At 48.1% G+C, this 15,571-nt stretch overlaps 1 protein-coding gene across 14 annotated transcripts in view; it reads left to right on the top strand.

Moving 5' to 3' along the window:
• PI4KB (phosphatidylinositol 4-kinase beta) overlaps positions 1 to 15,571 on the top strand; it is a 29,297-nt gene that overhangs the window by 4,526 nt on the left and 9,200 nt on the right. For 6 of the 14 annotated variants that reach the window (XM_027097629.1, XM_027097628.1, XM_027097627.1 and 3 more), the window contains 6 exons: positions 2,855 to 2,970; positions 3,562 to 4,498; positions 9,084 to 9,128; positions 11,550 to 11,777; positions 13,142 to 13,369; positions 15,028 to 15,137. In XM_027097629.1, the coding sequence (XP_026953430.1) occupies positions 2,930 to 2,970; positions 3,562 to 4,498; positions 9,084 to 9,128; positions 11,550 to 11,777; positions 13,142 to 13,369; positions 15,028 to 15,137 (1,589 nt within the window). In that variant the 5' untranslated portion in view covers positions 2,855 to 2,929. Of the gene's footprint in view, positions 1 to 2,854; positions 3,010 to 3,561; positions 4,499 to 9,083; positions 9,129 to 11,549; positions 11,778 to 13,141; positions 13,370 to 15,027; positions 15,138 to 15,571 lie in introns of those variants that run through there. The other 8 variants (XM_027097632.1, XM_027097633.1, XM_027097635.1 and 5 more) reach the window with 5 other exon arrangements.

Raw genomic sequence — 15,571 nt, 5'->3', positions numbered from 1 at the left:
AACAGTGAGAGGCCCGCGTACCACAAAAAAAAAAAAAAAAAAATGTGAGGATTGATCTGAAGCAATTGTATTTATCTAGTTCATGGAAAAAGATTTTAAGAAGGGAGTGGTGATTAACTGAGTGAGGAAATTGATTTGGGGCTCCTTATATCCTGTGCTACCAGAGAACAATCCACCAAGTCCTTTAACGGAGGCCATGGAGGGTTGTTTGCCTAGAATCTTTTGAGGTGATGAGAGGCGGGAAGCCATGTTAAGTGATAGCATTCCCTCCCCCCGGAGTCTTCTGCAGACATTTACTTAAATGCTCAGTCACAGAACACATGCATATGTACCCTCTCTATCCTGTTTCACTGCTGCTGTTCTCTGCTTTGCCCTGAACAACCCTCTGATGCTCAGCTGAAGATTCCCTGCATTGCCCAGACATAACGTGTGGAGCCAGTCGGTTTTCAACATGCCCCCCACACCCCCCAACACACACCCCTTTCCTAGAAGCCAGCTGCTAGTCTGGGGCGGGTTGGCCTCTTCAGTTCCCTTCCAGTCTCCCTGGAAGGCCAGTTTAGGCTCCCAGTGTGAAATGTGGAGCCTCAGTTGTCTGAATGTCCTTGAGAGCCGTAGGAGTCATTTGATCCTAGAGGTCTGGATTTCCTTCTCTTGTGTTTTTCTTGTTCTCTGACTTATAAGGGGAAAGGTGGTGAATACAGAAACTGTTTCTTCCTTTTTCACTTTCTAGTCCTTTCACTCTCTTTAGAATAGTTACTTATCAAAGCTATATTTTCTTTGCATTTGAAAATGAATGAATTGATGTTGAGGACCATCTCTGGATTTAGGTTTGGGAGAATCCATTTCTTATTTCTTATTGCCTAAATTGCTAAATTTCCTTCAACTCCTCCTTTTCCCCATGACTTGCTTCAGATGCAGGCAGTTCCTGAGGCTCAGAAAGGCCAGGAGGGAGGCCTAGCTCCAGTTTGGTAGTTTCTAGTGGCAGAGCTGCCTATACCCGAGAGGAGTTTGGTTTTCCTCCTTCTCTTGACATTGTCTGTTCCCTGGATAGTAGAGGCTGCCAAATTGGGGACCTGTTCTATTCAGCGGGAAGTCCCCTGAATACTGTGATGTGGGATTTCTAACTGAGCCCTGGAATAAAAGAAATGATGGTCTCCTTTCCTTCCTTCCTGGTGCCAGTAATAATCCCAATTGTGACCATTTCCAAATCTTTTGTGTTTCCTAGTGAAGTCTGAGATGCTGTTTGTGGAGGATGTCTGAACTTCATTTCCCTTGCAACTTTTGAAAAGTGGATTTTTAGGAGCTTTTGGTGACTTGGAAGTCTCTGGAGTAGAGTAAAAGAGAAAAATGTGCCAAGCATAGAGAGATTGAGAAAAAAGAGTTGGTTGTATAAAGTGATTGAGGCTGTTGTGTGAGTTTCTAAGCAGACCTAAAAGGTAGTGGTCCCAGTTGAATTTGAGTGACCCTCTGGTGCAGAGTGTCCTACAAAGGTGCGGCAGGGAATGACTAAAGCTTCCTTCTTATTATTCCTGTGCAACCCATAGTTGCGAGTAGAGACAGATCCGCACAGGCAGCCATGCTGGTTCTACTGCTCAGAGGGCACTGCCTAATTTGGGAGAGAGCATAGTGAAAGAGTTGCCACCTTTTTGCTGATCCCAAGCTCAAAACTGCATCAGAGAAATTACATTTGGGGATGAACTTCTTGCTTGACAGAGTTAGGAGAAAGATAAACCAAAGTAGCCATTTTTGATGCTTTCTGAGAACTTAAGTTCCCCATCTGTCTTCCTGCAAAATTTTAGTGGTTGACTGCTGGGAGTCAGGGAGCTGTACTATATAATGTTGGGCAAATGAAGGTAACCTTGAGTCTTAACATTTCAGAGGTGCAAGAAGAGGCACTGGAAGAGTGGCAGTGGAAACATGGGCTTTGCAGAGTGACTAGAGAATCTGTATCTTGAGCCTTCTTCCACTTACCCAAAGTATATGCAACCAGGTTCACTAGTGTCAAAGCTGATGTCACTATCAGTTGGAAATTACCTGCATTCCAGCTCCACAGTTGCTTCTGCCTTTCTCTTGCTCATGCTCTTGAGTGTGTCTTAGATTCCCTCTATTTGTATTTTTGTGAAAAGGCCTCTGAGTCCATTGCTGACTACAGCCAGACTCCGGAGCTGGGTTGATCTGACATTAACAGTGTGCCTCTCCCAGTCCTTGCTTTGAAGTTTCCTCCTCTTCTGCACTGATTCTCCTGATTTGGATTTGGTGAGGCTCTGAAGAATCATTCTAGAACGGCAATGGCTTTTATCAACAGTGTTCTCTCGCTGACTTTCCTTCTGAGAGTCCCTCCAGAGAGGGATTCTTGGTTATGTGATTCCTGCCCCTCCCTGTTCTTTGGACTTTCTAGACACATGAGTCCCAGCCTGATATCTTTTTGCCTTCTCACAGCCCCTTCAGTTCTTGGGGTGTATGTATGAGAATGGGGAAAGTAGTGTTGGGATAATTGTTTTGGAAGAGTCTCAAGTAACGAGTATTAACTGCAATTCACTTCCCTTATAAACAACATGTGTGTGTGCACACGCATTGTTTACTAACCTTTTAGGTGATTAGGATTCAACTAGCATTTGTTAAGTACTGCTGTGCACCAGGGACTCTGTTAGATCCCTTTACACACATAAAGTTATTTATTCTACACAGCAACAATAAGAAGTAGATATGTTTTTCCCATTTTGCAATTGAGGAAACTGAAACTTAGAAGATAATGTGGTTTGTATAAGTTTACACATCTCATAATGGCAGAGCCAGGATTTAGAGCCTCAGCCTATTTGACTCCAAGTTCAGGAGTTTTTCCACTCTCCTTCAGCTGCCACTGCACTTGAGAAAGGGAGAATGATGTCATGAAGTCAGACGAACAGAGAAACGGCACAGTTCAGCAGGGATGATGGTTGTTTTAGAGCTTTTTCTTCTCAGTGAAGCCTGGTATGGTATTTCTTGGGAACTTTGAGTCTAAAAGGGAAGGTAAGAAATTATCTGTAACTAGAAAAATACATGAAGATTTTAACACTAAATAAAGGTGAGATGTTCAGAACCAGTGTATGGAGTGTTATATGAGTAAGAAAATACAGTTCAAAGAGGAAAAGGAAAAGGTTATTGGCAGGCATTTAAAGGGAGATATGGAGATAGAAAAGCATTTGAAGAGTTGGGGACAAGGGAATTAAAACCAGAATTGCTTCCCAGTTTACCTGAAGAATTTGTAAACCTATATGAACAAAACACATATAAAGCAGCATTCTGCAAATACAAGTTAAGAATAAAGGCTAAGCTGAGTAACTAAGTGCAGAAGGAATGAAGAGTAATGTAGCAATCAGAAGTGGAGGGAGGTAGTCAGGGAAAGCTTCCTGGGAGGAGAGGACTTTTCATCTGATTTTGAATGAGTCCAGGAAGACATAAAGAGAGGAGGTGCCAGGGAAGGTTTCATGGCGAAGGGAAGACCTGAGGATGGCACCACTAACCAGTGTGTGTACGTGTCTCCCTTTCTGTTCCTTTCTCCCTCCCTCCTTCCTTCCGTAGCCTGGAAGCTCGAAGTCTGGCTGTGGCCATGGGGGACACGGTAGTGGAGCCTGCCCCGCTGAAGCCAACTTCTGAGCCCACTCCTGGCCCATCAGGGAACAATGGGGGCTCCTTGCTAAGTGTCATCACGGAGGGGGTCGGGGAACTATCAGTGATTGACCCTGAGGTGGCCCAGAAGGCCTGCCAGGAGGTGCTGGAGAAAGTCAAGCTTTTGCATGGAGGCGTGGCCATCTCTAGCAGAGGCACCCCACTGGAGTTGGTCAATGGGGATGGTGTGGACAGTGAGATCCGTTGCCTGGACGATCCACCCTCTCAGATAAGGGAGGAGGAAGATGAGATGGGGGCCACAGTGGCCTCGGGCACAGCCAAGGGAGCAAGAAGGCGGCGGCAGAACAACTCAGCTAAACAGTCTTGGCTGCTGAGGCTGTTTGAGTCGAAACTATTTGACATCTCCATGGCCATTTCATACCTGTATAACTCCAAGGAGCCTGGAGTGCAAGCGTACATCGGCAACCGGCTCTTCTGCTTTCGTAATGAGGACGTGGACTTCTATTTGCCCCAGTTGCTTAACATGTACATTCACATGGATGAGGACGTGGGTGATGCCATCAAGCCCTACATCGTCCACCGTTGCCGCCAGAGCATTAACTTTTCTCTCCAGTGTGCCCTGTTGCTGGGGGCCTACTCTTCAGACATGCACATTTCCACTCAACGACACTCCCGCGGGACCAAGCTCCGGAAGCTAATCCTCTCAGATGAGCTGAAGCCAGCTCACCGAAAGAGGGAGCTGCCCTCCTTGAGCCCAGCCCCTGACACAGGGCTGTCTCCCTCTAAAAGGACTCACCAGCGCTCTAAGTCAGATGCCACCGCCAGCATAAGTCTCAGCAGCAACCTGAAACGAACAGCCAGCAATCCTAAAGTGGAGAATGAGGATGAGGTAAAATTCCCGGGAGGGACAGGGGTAAGCAAGGTGGCATGGAGCCAGGATGTCTGACATAGGGTTCCTCTGTCCTTTTCTCTCCGTCCCTCTGTTTCATTTCACTGATAAAAGCATGGAATGTTAGAATGGAAAAAGACCTTAGAATTCATGTATTCCAGCTGCCTCATTTTACAAAGGAAGAACTTGGAGACCCAGAGAGATAAAGTGACTTTCCTCAGGTCATATAGCTAACAGCAAGGCTGACACTCCTGACTCTGTCCAATGTGTTTTTACTAAACTGCACTTCCATTCTCTTACTGAGAACTGTGGCAGAGATCCTCCCCAGCCTGACTTGAAACCTGGGATATCTACCAGGACCTCTTAGAGCAGCAACCATGGGGGAGGAGAAGGGACCCTGTGTGTGAATTTTGTGTGTGCTGCGGGAGGGGAGATGTTAAGTAGAACCTCAGCTTCATTCTCCTAGCCACTCCTCCTCATAATCCCTCTCCCCCACTCCCTGAAGATCCTGCTGTTTGTTGACAGAAGGGTGAGGTTCATTCCCTATCATTGAGGCATCTGCAGAATGCCCTCCCACCCGCCTTTCCTTGGGGGAAAAGATGTCTTGTCTTTTTCCCATATCATTTGGGAGAAGCACAAAAGGAAGAGGGAAGCAGTCCTGGTAATAGAGTAAATCTTGGGCATACCCAGTGTCTAGTCAAGGACCTGAAACCTAAAGAAGAGAAAGCAGCAGTCAGGGTATCCCATTTAGGATATAGAGCAGGGATGAGATAAGCACATGAGTAGGTTATACCCACCTTTCATTCCATATCTGGACAGATAGCAGGGGAAGTTGCCCAGTGGACAACCAGTAGTATCAGTGACCTGATGTCCCAGCCAGACAATGGTGCCCCAGTCCCCACCCCCGACTCACCACCAGCCACGCTCCCATCCTGGCTGCCAGCCTAGCCTAGAAAAGAAGGGAGAAAAGAACGAGGAATTTGCGTTGTTGGAAAATGCATATAGTTGTGCTGGCATCTGCCTCTGTGGGGCACATAACCCACCCACGTTTTTGATACAATGGGACTTCTTTCAACTAGAGAGAGGTCAGAGTGACTAGGGAAGGGAAAAGACAAGAGCAGGGGAGACTACAGAGCCTGGTCTCTCTGGAAATTCGGTATTTTATTATGAGAATAATAGTGAAGCTAAAGGAACTAACATTTATTGAGCACTTACTACGCGCCAAGCATCATGTCAAATACTTTACACTTAACCCTCACAACAACCCTAAGAGACAGGTATTATTTTACTATTGAGGAAACAGCTTAGAGCGGTTAGATGATTTGCCCCAGGTCTCTCAACCAGTGCATATCAGACCAGGCCTCAGCTGTCAGAGTCCATATGGGGAAGAACAGCCTAGCCCTTAGCCATGAAGGTTTCCACATCCATGCACAGGCAGAGCCCAAGTGTTCTCAGAACCAGAAGAGACCATTTTCATTTCTGGTTGAGCTTGGCAGGGCAGCCCAGGGTCATGAAGGGAGGCTGTTGCACAGCAAGAAGAATCATCCAGAGCCGGTGGGACTAAGGTCGTGAAGTGTTTGGGAGCTCCTCCTCTTGGGGCATCAGAGGGAGCCTGTATCAGTATGAGTGGGAGCAGCTGCAAGTGAATCCCTTGGTGCCTCTTGGCTTTTCTCTGCAGGCATTTTGTAATTCTCATCTTAGGACCAGAAAAACTGAGGCCTCTGGCTTTTCTTACTCTGTGTTGGTCCTCAGTCCCTCTTCCTTGCATCTAACTCCTGCCTAGGATGGGATTTGGGGTGATGCTGAGACACAGTTATTCTGTGAGTGCTTAAATCCTCTAGGTTGGCTTCTCCAGCTGCCATTCTTCCCAACCTGGCTCCTTTATCTTGGGTCAGTAGATCCAGGAAAGGAAGGAGATACCACGTCCCCAGGCACTCCCATGTTATCTGATGCTGGCAGAAAGAGACATCTGAATCCACTGTGTCTCCTCAGGAAATGTGAGAGTGAGAGTCACCAGGAGTCTAAGCATTGGAGTCTTCAGCACAGAGGTCTCTCCAAACCCCTTTGGCATTTTGAGGATACATCTTTCAAGGCCTTTGTCTCCCAAATACCAAGGGAATTGTTTTTCTTTCTTTCTAATACTCCTTCTCCCCATCATGCAACATTTATTCACTCAACATACAGCTCTTGAGCTTGTATACTGTGTGGAGCCCTTTACTAGAGGCAGTGGAGGATGTAGGATAAAATGCTGTCTTTCACTCCAGGAACTTACAAGGGAGTATGGAGATCGCATTAACTAGGAAATTGTTTACTTTGTGGCTCTTGATTTTGTATCCTGAAACTTCACTGAATTTATTAGTTCTAACAGTTTCTTGGTGGAGCTTGTGACTCTCTTGAAATGTTGATTCCTGCATATGAGGAGGAAGTATACAGCTTCCTAAAACAAAACATAATTATCTCAGGTCTGAGCAGAGACTCCAGAAGGAGAGACACACCGCTCCCCATCTCTTGCTTTCCTGTGGGTTCAGAGTTTAATCCTACTTTCCTGCCACCCGTAGGGAAGCTCAGGAGGGTGAAGAGAGGCCTCAAAGAAAAGGCCCAGGTGCTCATACAAGTCTCTTCCTGCCTGGGGTATCCCTACAGAGTTCTTCTCTGCCCAGATCTCACAGAAGGTTGTTTTCTTTTAATGAGGAATCCTTTACACTCTCCCCTGCATTCAGAGGGCTCTAGCACTGATTCCTTCCATCCCCCACCATTCTCCACCCTTCCAAGCCCACTCCTTCAAAGCAGTTTCTATCAGCCTAGTCAGGGAACTCTGTTCAGGCAGTTTTGCAGTTGTAACCAAATGGTAAATATTCTGGCATAGGGTTGGGGGTGCAGGGGGCAGTAATTTAGCTGCTAGCCCCGCACCCCACATAATGACACTTGTAGATCAGCTTTGTCTTCTCAGGGCTATAACCTTTGTACAGAGAAATATGCTGCGTATCACACTGTAAGCCCCAGCAGGCCTTTCAGCCTAATAGAGTGTGATGTCAGCTTCTTGGCCTCAAGCTTTTCTCCTTGGAGCTGACTCAGTTTGAGTGACTCAAGCCTACAGAGTAGGAGAGAGGAGCAGGTCATGATATAACTCCCTTCCCCCAAGGCTGTTAATGAGTCAGGACCGTCCTGTCTGTAGGAGAGTCAGCTGGAGCGTGGCTCATGGAACCAATATCCTGCCTGCTGTTCCTTCCCCACCCAGCTCATGAGTAAAAGTTGAACCAGTAAGTCACCATAGCCTCTAGCATCCTCGCCTCAATTCTCCCTCCCACCCCTGCCCAAAGCAGTTGTTGCCTTGGGAGAGTGTTCAGCTTGGCTTCTGCCTCAAAGTGCCCCTCTCCCTAGGTTCTTCAAAGAAAGACCTGACTAGAGGACCTCCAGCTAGAATAGAACTTAAACCGTGGAATTGAATTAAGTAGTTGCTTGAAACGCGGATTGCAGAGTAGCTCAGTGACCACTGCCCTCCTGCCCTGGGAGTTCCTTGGACTTTGTCTCTCAAGTCAAGGCTGCACATTTGTGTACATGTATTGCCCCTTGCTGCACATTTGTGTACACGTATTGCCCCTTCTTCCTGCTCTGGGAGACCTTCGTGGACAACGCAGGATGGGCCTGTGCACGAGCTGCAGCAGAGCCGCTGAATGAGCTTCAGTACCAGCCCTTTCCCCTGTTTTGCTTACAGACACCAGTAAGACATAGGAATGGGGTGAGGTTTTAGCTAAATCCCCTGGGCTGGGACTAGGACAGCTGCTGCTGCTCAGCTACTCAGCTTTCTCAGATGGATTCAGCTGGTACCTGGCTCCCCAACTTATGTCAAAAAAATTGTAATTTATTGAGTATCATGTGAAATACCCTGATAGGAAGCCTACAGAAGTTTGGTAGGTAAGAAAGTTATTCATCCTTAACTCCCAGCAGCGTCTAGCCCAGAAGTTTCATGCTCATGGGTCCATGGTATCCCTTGTCACATGATTGAAGGTTGGGATTAGGTTTCCCAGGGTGATGATGAGGCTGATTAGAGAGGAGATGTACCTGGCACTGAAAGTTTAGCTCTTCTGCTTCCTCCTTGATGTTTCCAAGAAGCTGGAGGAACATGGGATTTCCAGCGTGGGGGCCATGAAGCTTGTTAAATTCAGTCTCTCGATGGTGGTCTCCATGGAGAAGGGGTTGGTTGAGAGCATGTGAGTGGATGAAGAGAAAGCAGGGAAGCTTGGCAGCGCGGTTACCTCCCTGAGGGATCCAGCTTTAGGATTTGTCCCAGAAGGAAGACTTGTGCAGGCAAGAATAGAAGGGAAGAAAGTGAAAAGCAGAGGACAGTGTCTCTTCACCCCTCCTGACCTCAAGGTTTGCACTAGCTTTCCAGCATCTTCCACAAGTGTCAAGATTCTGGGCAAGTGGCATTTGTGGGTTGACTTTCTTTCATTAAAGCGGAAAGGTAGAGAGCTACACAAGAGAAGCAGTTATGATCCAAGTTGGAGCTAAATTCTTTGCCTTTGTCTCTCTCCCTTCCCTCCCCGCCCCCTCCTTCTCCCCTTGCCCTCCGGCCCTTTCCCAGGAGCTCTCCTCCAGCACCGAGAGTATTGATATTTCATTCAGTTCCGTAAGTGGGGCCAGGCTGGGACTGGGTGGCAGGCTCCCCCCATGGCCGCATTTCCTCTCCGTCCCCAGGTCTTCTGAGTCCCCAGGCCAAGGCTGGAGTTAAAAGGTGCCTTTTCTTCCTGGGACATCAGCTCCTCCCTCCCAGACCTGGAGGAGCCCCCTGCTGTTTATTGCCAGTGCTCTGAGCCCAGGCTGAGTGGGGCTCAGCTGATCCTTCTCCCAGAGACAGCTGGGATGCAGTGCAACTCAGCCCCCAGCTCCTGGGTCTCTAGAGCAAACAGCTGGGAGAGAGGTAGAATTTATCCCTGGATTGGAGCCAAAAACTGCTTGGCAGGAAACCCTGAGGATCCTGTTTCTCCTACCCAGAACCCTTTCCCCATGGCTTGTGCCATCAGACCATCAAATACTTATTCAGTGTCTTCCAAATGCTAGGCCCTGTGCTGGGTGAGCTGACCCGAAAAGCAAACCGGATTTGGCCTGAAGGAAAGTTTTGCCTCCCCACAGCCAGTTTTCTTTTCAACTTCAACCACATTTCTTCCAGGTCTGAGTTCTTCCCTTTCCCAGCTCACTGCCCACGATGTTCCTTAATCCTCATTCTCCTTTCTTGTTCCCTCTGAACTAACCCCTGACCCTCTGGTCCCACAGGGTCTCGGACCTTGTTGCTGGGCAGAGACGTGAGAGGAAATGCTGGACCCTCTGGGAGTTTGGATGATTTTTTTACACTTTATTTTTGATTTGTCTACCCAATCAGTTTGTTCTGTGCTGATCCCCTTTCAGTCATGATTGTGGCAGTGCCTCTCTCTCAAGGCCTGGGGTCATATTTCCAACATGCTGATGTGACTTAGGGGCCCCTGACCCAAATGCTGAATTGAGGATGGGAAGGAATTCTGTTGTTTCTAATCTGAGATAACTATGAATTGTTTGGGGTGGAGGGTCCTTAGGACCTTGACCATTTGCCACCTGAGTGGATGGATTAGGAGATAAGGATGAACGAAGGAGTGAGTCTCCAAATTTCCTTTTCCTTTCTTTCTCTTTCTCTATTAAGCCCCTGGGATATTTCCAGGGACCACAGAGGTCTAGTTCTATTGTCTTCCTGTCTTTATCTCTGTTCAACCCTGCCTCCCAAAGCATTCCTGACTGATTCAGACACCCTGTTTTTCATTATTGTATGGGGACCTGAGCCAGCCCCCTGTGGGGTAGAGGCTGAGAGATGAGCTGTCCCTTTGAACCCTGGCTCTGTGCACATGCAGAGGTGGGCATGGTACTGCCCAGCTTTCAAAAGAAGTTCTTTTTTGCAGTGTGAGGGAGTGAGGGTAGAAATTCTCACTCAGGAAACTAAACAAGACACACAGAGAGGGAGAGAAGCCTGGTGAGTGAAATACTACTGTTTCTATAAGTGGATGAGATAACTGTTCTTATCTAGGTGAGGAGAGATGGAACGGGGTGGCTATCCTGATAAAATGCCCCTTACGGTAGAAGGACTTAGGGTGGGAAAAGAGCCCTTCTTCCTGTCTAGCTGAGTCCATCTTTTTCCCCATCCCCACCTTACTCCCCAGACTGACTTTGCCCTTTCTGAGAATGAAGTGTCCAACGTGAGCAGCCAGTTTCACAGGAGGGAGCTAATATGGGGAGCCTAGTCCCTGAGCGGTAGGGGAAGAGGATCCAAGGAGGATTCACTGAAAGACAGGTCTTCAGGGCCATCATCAGGGGCTGAAAGGAGCTATTGTTTTCTCCACCCACCTGCCCACCCGTACCTCCCTCCATCTGCTTTTCCTTTCCCCATTGATCATTCCCTCATTAGTGCAAAGTCAGCTCATCCTTCCCTCATCCCCTGCATGTGCATTGACCCTTTGTGAGAGATTGTGGGGTGGACAGGGGGATGCTGTTGAAAGTATCAAAAGTCACTTATGGATTGAGTCCTCCTTTGAAAGGGGAAATACTGACTCGCTGTTCCCCTCCTTAGCCTTGTGGGCCCTGGCGGAGACCCAGCCCAAGCATCCAGGTGGGGAGAGGGACAGCCTCATTCTTGAGATGGGTGAAGCACTTCAGGTGTAAGCAGCATTTCTCTCTGGGTCCCTGGCTAACCTCTCTGGATGTCATCCCCCCACCCATCTTGAAGCCTTGGGACAGTTGCTCAGAAACTCAAGTCCAAGAGAAGAGGGGTGCACCTGGTGACCTGGATTCACACATCACCCCCTTACCCTCAAGAACTAGCCTGTGGAGAAGGACTGTGCTGGCTTTTCCACCTGTTCCCAATTCAAGTTGACAGGGGTGGGTGGGATCTCCTACAAGGGCCTAAAGGTAGCTCCTTCCCTGGAGTTCTAGAGACACTGAGACTCCTGCCCTGCATGGCCAGGAGTGACTGGGCCACTTTTTTCTATGGTTTCTTCACCATCTTTTACTTCACCCCAACCCCCTGTAGCCCGTCAGACTGGCTCCCGAGCGAGAATTCATCAAGTCCCTGATGGCGATTGGCAAGCGGCTGGCCACGCTCCCCACCAAGGAACAGAAAACACAGCGGCTGATCTCAGAGCTCTCCCTGCTGAACCATAAGCTCCCTGCCCGAGTCTGGCTGCCCACTGCTGCCTTTGACCACCACGTGGTCCGTGTGCCCCACACCCAGGCTGTTGTCCTCAACTCTAAGGACAAGGTAGGTGGCCCAAACCATACCCCTCATCTGACTCTACTCCTGTCGTTGTCCAGGGTGTGTGTATGTGCCCAGGGGTGCCCCACCAGCATCCTAGACTCCCTCCGTAGCCCACGTGCACGTGTCAGCCTTGACTTCACCTGAGTACTGTTGTGATTCCGAGGGCCCTCCTGTCCCCCTTCTTGGGCTTTGTTTTTCTGGATCAAAGAGGCCTGGTCTTTTCAGCTTGCCTCTTGCCATGTCTCAGGAGAGAGCTGCTCTCCTCCCCTCCTCACAGTCCTTTTGGTAGCTTTTCTCCAGCCCTTCTATAACTCTTAGGCTTTCCAGGTACAGCAACAATGAGAGTAGAGAAATCTTTGTTTCTAAGACCTTTTCTGATCACAGTGGGCAGGGAGAAGGAGAGAATTAGCTAAATTAGTCTGCTGGTTGAAATGAGCACTAATGGTTCAGATTTTTTTTCCCAGAAGACGTATTGAAGGTTAGAATCCTGCTTGGAATGGTGCCCAACTTTTTCCCAGTCTTTTTGTCTGTTTTTAGGACAAGCCCACAGAGGCATTCAGGCCTCTCTGAATGGGTGGTAATTGATGGTTTGGAATGGTTTTGCCAGGGTGCTTCATCTATACATTTTGAAGCTCAGCTGAAACATTTTAAAGACCTGTGTACTCTCTCGGCCAAATTCTTTTTTTTTTAAGACAGTGATGTTAACAGTTTTATTTTAAAGTATCAATATTTGCATGACACTAGAAAGTATATACTTTGACAACTAACTTCCCATGAAAAACTTCAGCTGTCAACTTAAAACTGAGGGGATACATGATTTTTCAAAATACTTTTAGGAAGTACATAAGCAGAATAGTGTGTGGACCACTGCTTTACGAGACTGTGTCCTGATCAGTTTGGAGGACACCTCTTGTAGTAGAACCACCTGGGGAAGGTGGATGCCTTTTTAAAAATGCAGATTCCTGGGCTCCAGCCCCAGACTGAGTTACTAGATTTGGGTTGGGCCCCAAGTAAGTCAGTTTTCAACATGCACCCCAGGTGGTTCTCATGCAAACCAACATTTAAGAAGCACTTCAGGGGAAAAAACTAGTATTTTACAGTAGTTCAGCCATGGCTGAAGAGGGAAACACCTCAGGTATGTTTTTAATTAAGGAGAGAACTGAAAGACGCTAAGAATTGGAGGTCACAAAGTAGCAGCACCCATAGGGTAAGTTCCTGCCCTAAATATGGCATTCCTGGTGTCAGGGGACTGATGGACTCAGGTTGGAGCAGTAGTGGGCAGCAGGAAGAACCGTGTTAGCAGAGTTGAGGTTTGGGGGGAACAGTGGTGGAGGTAAGCTGCAAATACTGTTCTCACTTACCCGCAGGCTCCCTACCTGATCTATGTGGAAGTCCTCGAATGTGAAAACTTCGACACCACCAACGTCCCCGCCCGGATCCCGGAGAACCGAATTCGTAGCACCCGGTCTGTAGAGAACCTGCCCGAATGCGGCATCACCCACGAGCAGCGGGCAGGCAGCTTCAGCACTGTGCCCAACTATGACAACGATGATGAGGCCTGGTCGGTGGATGACATAGGCGAGCTGCAGGTGGAGGTGAGGGAGCTCCAAGGGCACAGCACCTATTCTGGAACTTTCAATGTATTTGAGACAACACAACACACCCTGAGGCAGGCTGAAGCAAGTACCCAAATGAGTGCCATAGGTAGTGACAGGTGTGAGAGGGGACAGCTCTGAACAGCTCTGGTCTGGAACAGATTCAGGTGGAGCTCATTTTCCTGCAAGAAGAATTTAGGCTTACTGTAAGAAGGAACTTCTAAGCCCAGGGGAGTGTGAAAATTTTAATCAAAATATACATTGAACACCTGCGATATAAAGTTGTCTTAGGAACGCAGAGAAGAATCATTCATACATTCATTCATTCAAGAAATGTTTATGGAGGGCCTTTGTGCCAGCCCTGAGTGCTGTGTGCTAGTAAACAAGGCTTGGCCCCTGCCTGCAAGGGGCTTATGACCTAACAGGAGAGAGAACAAGGCCAGTCAGCAGGTAGATGTAGTGTGGTGTGATCCAGGTTGTGCTGGAGAGGATGGGGTATCATGGGAGCACCTGAGAGTGGAGGTAGCACTTATTCCAGACTTGGGATTGGACACGCCCCGAAAGATTTCTTGGAGGAAATAATATCTCAGCTGAGGCCTGAAGGTAGGTAGGAATTAGTTGTACAGAGTATTCCAGGCAGAGGAGACAGCAAGTGCAAAGACTGGAAGACATGAGAGAGCTTGGCCCATTTTAAGAATAGAAAGAAATTTTGTGTGGCTGTGATGTGTGGTCATGAGATGAGGAGGTGGTGAAGAATGAGACTGGAGAGGCCGTCATGGGCCAGATTGTAAGAAGGATCCTGTAAGCTGTGGAAAGAAACTTGGATTTTGTTCTGGGGTTGTAGGGATCCAGAGCAGGATTTTATTAGAGCTGTAGCACAGCCGGATTTCACTTTGTGGAAAGGCAGACTCTCCACTTGAGCTTACAGTCCAAATGGGGAGACTGGATGCAGACATTTAAGAAAAAAATCTATGTATAAGATACACAACAAGGCAGTGTGCAGTAAGTGATCAATGGGGTTAAGGAGAAATGCACTTGTACAAAGGAAAGAGTAAAGAAGGGACTTGATATGGACCTCGGGGTCTGGTAGAATATTTTATAGTTAGAGAGAGATGGGGAGATAAGACTGAATGACTTAGGCTGAAGAAATTGCTCAAAGGAACCTAGCCTGGAGAGGGTCTTTTCTGGACCCTAAGGGAGAATGCATCCCTGGCCTTGGGGAGCTCTCAATATAAGGCTGAAAGTTCAGCTTTCTGTGATGGTCATGGCAGTGGTTTGCAAACTTGAGTGCGTTAGAAGTCTTCCGGAGAACTTGTTAGAAATTCAGACTTCCAGATCCCATTCCCAGTAATTCTAATTCAGATTGATGGTGGGATTTGGGAATCTACGTTTTAGCAGCATTCCAGGTAATTCTGATGGAGGTAGTTGACACATTGAAAAACACTGCTAGAGGATCTGTGTGTGGGGGGGGCCTAGGCAGTTTGGGGTCCAAGTGGTCAGGATGGTGCATAACCAGGGGAGGCTTTTTGGAGCAGGGTTTGGAAGGGAGGGCTGATCGTGTCTTGGAGATGGCAGCACGCAGGGTGATCTGAGGAGGAGGTGAAAGAGGCGACCCCTGTGCTCAGCGCTTCTGACCTGCAGTCCCCTGCTCTCCCCAGCTCCCTGAAGTGCACACCAACAGCTGTGACAACATCTCCCAGTTCTCCGTGGACAGCATCACCAGCCAGGAGAGCAAGGAGCCTGTGTTCATTGCAGCAGGCGACATCCGGTATGGCCAGACCATGTTGCCCGTCATTTTTCATCCCTCTCTTAGGCACTGCCTTCCTCTTTGTCCCCTTCCTCTCTGTCAGCCTGTATCTTTCCCTCTTCTCTCTCCTTACTCTGTCCATGTCCTGAGACCACCAAACTTGAGGCATTGAAGGTGTGGGTTGAGAAATTACTGAGCTACTACAGAAAGAAGTTACATTTTAAAAGGACTCCAAAGGAATGAAAGCACCAGAGGAAGGAATTACAACAGCATTTCCCAGAGTGGGTCTGAGGACACACGTGTCAGAATCCAGGGAGAGGGAGGAGATCTTGTTGGAAATGCAGATGCGGGAGCCACACCTGTTCTGAATGCAGAATGTTGGTAGGAGAATGGGCAGGGCCTGGTAATCTGCATTGAACATGATTACAAACCACCAGGTTAGCAAAAAGATATCA

This window comes from Aethalodelphis obliquidens, unplaced genomic scaffold (genome assembly GCF_003676395.1).
Source record: "Aethalodelphis obliquidens isolate GAN/ISIS:26980383/991018 unplaced genomic scaffold, ASM367639v1 scaffold116, whole genome shotgun sequence".
Classification (NCBI taxonomy): domain Eukaryota; kingdom Metazoa; phylum Chordata; class Mammalia; order Artiodactyla; family Delphinidae; genus Aethalodelphis; species Aethalodelphis obliquidens.
Note: the sequence above shows the minus strand (reverse complement) of the source record. Positions and strands in the feature narration are given on the sequence as shown.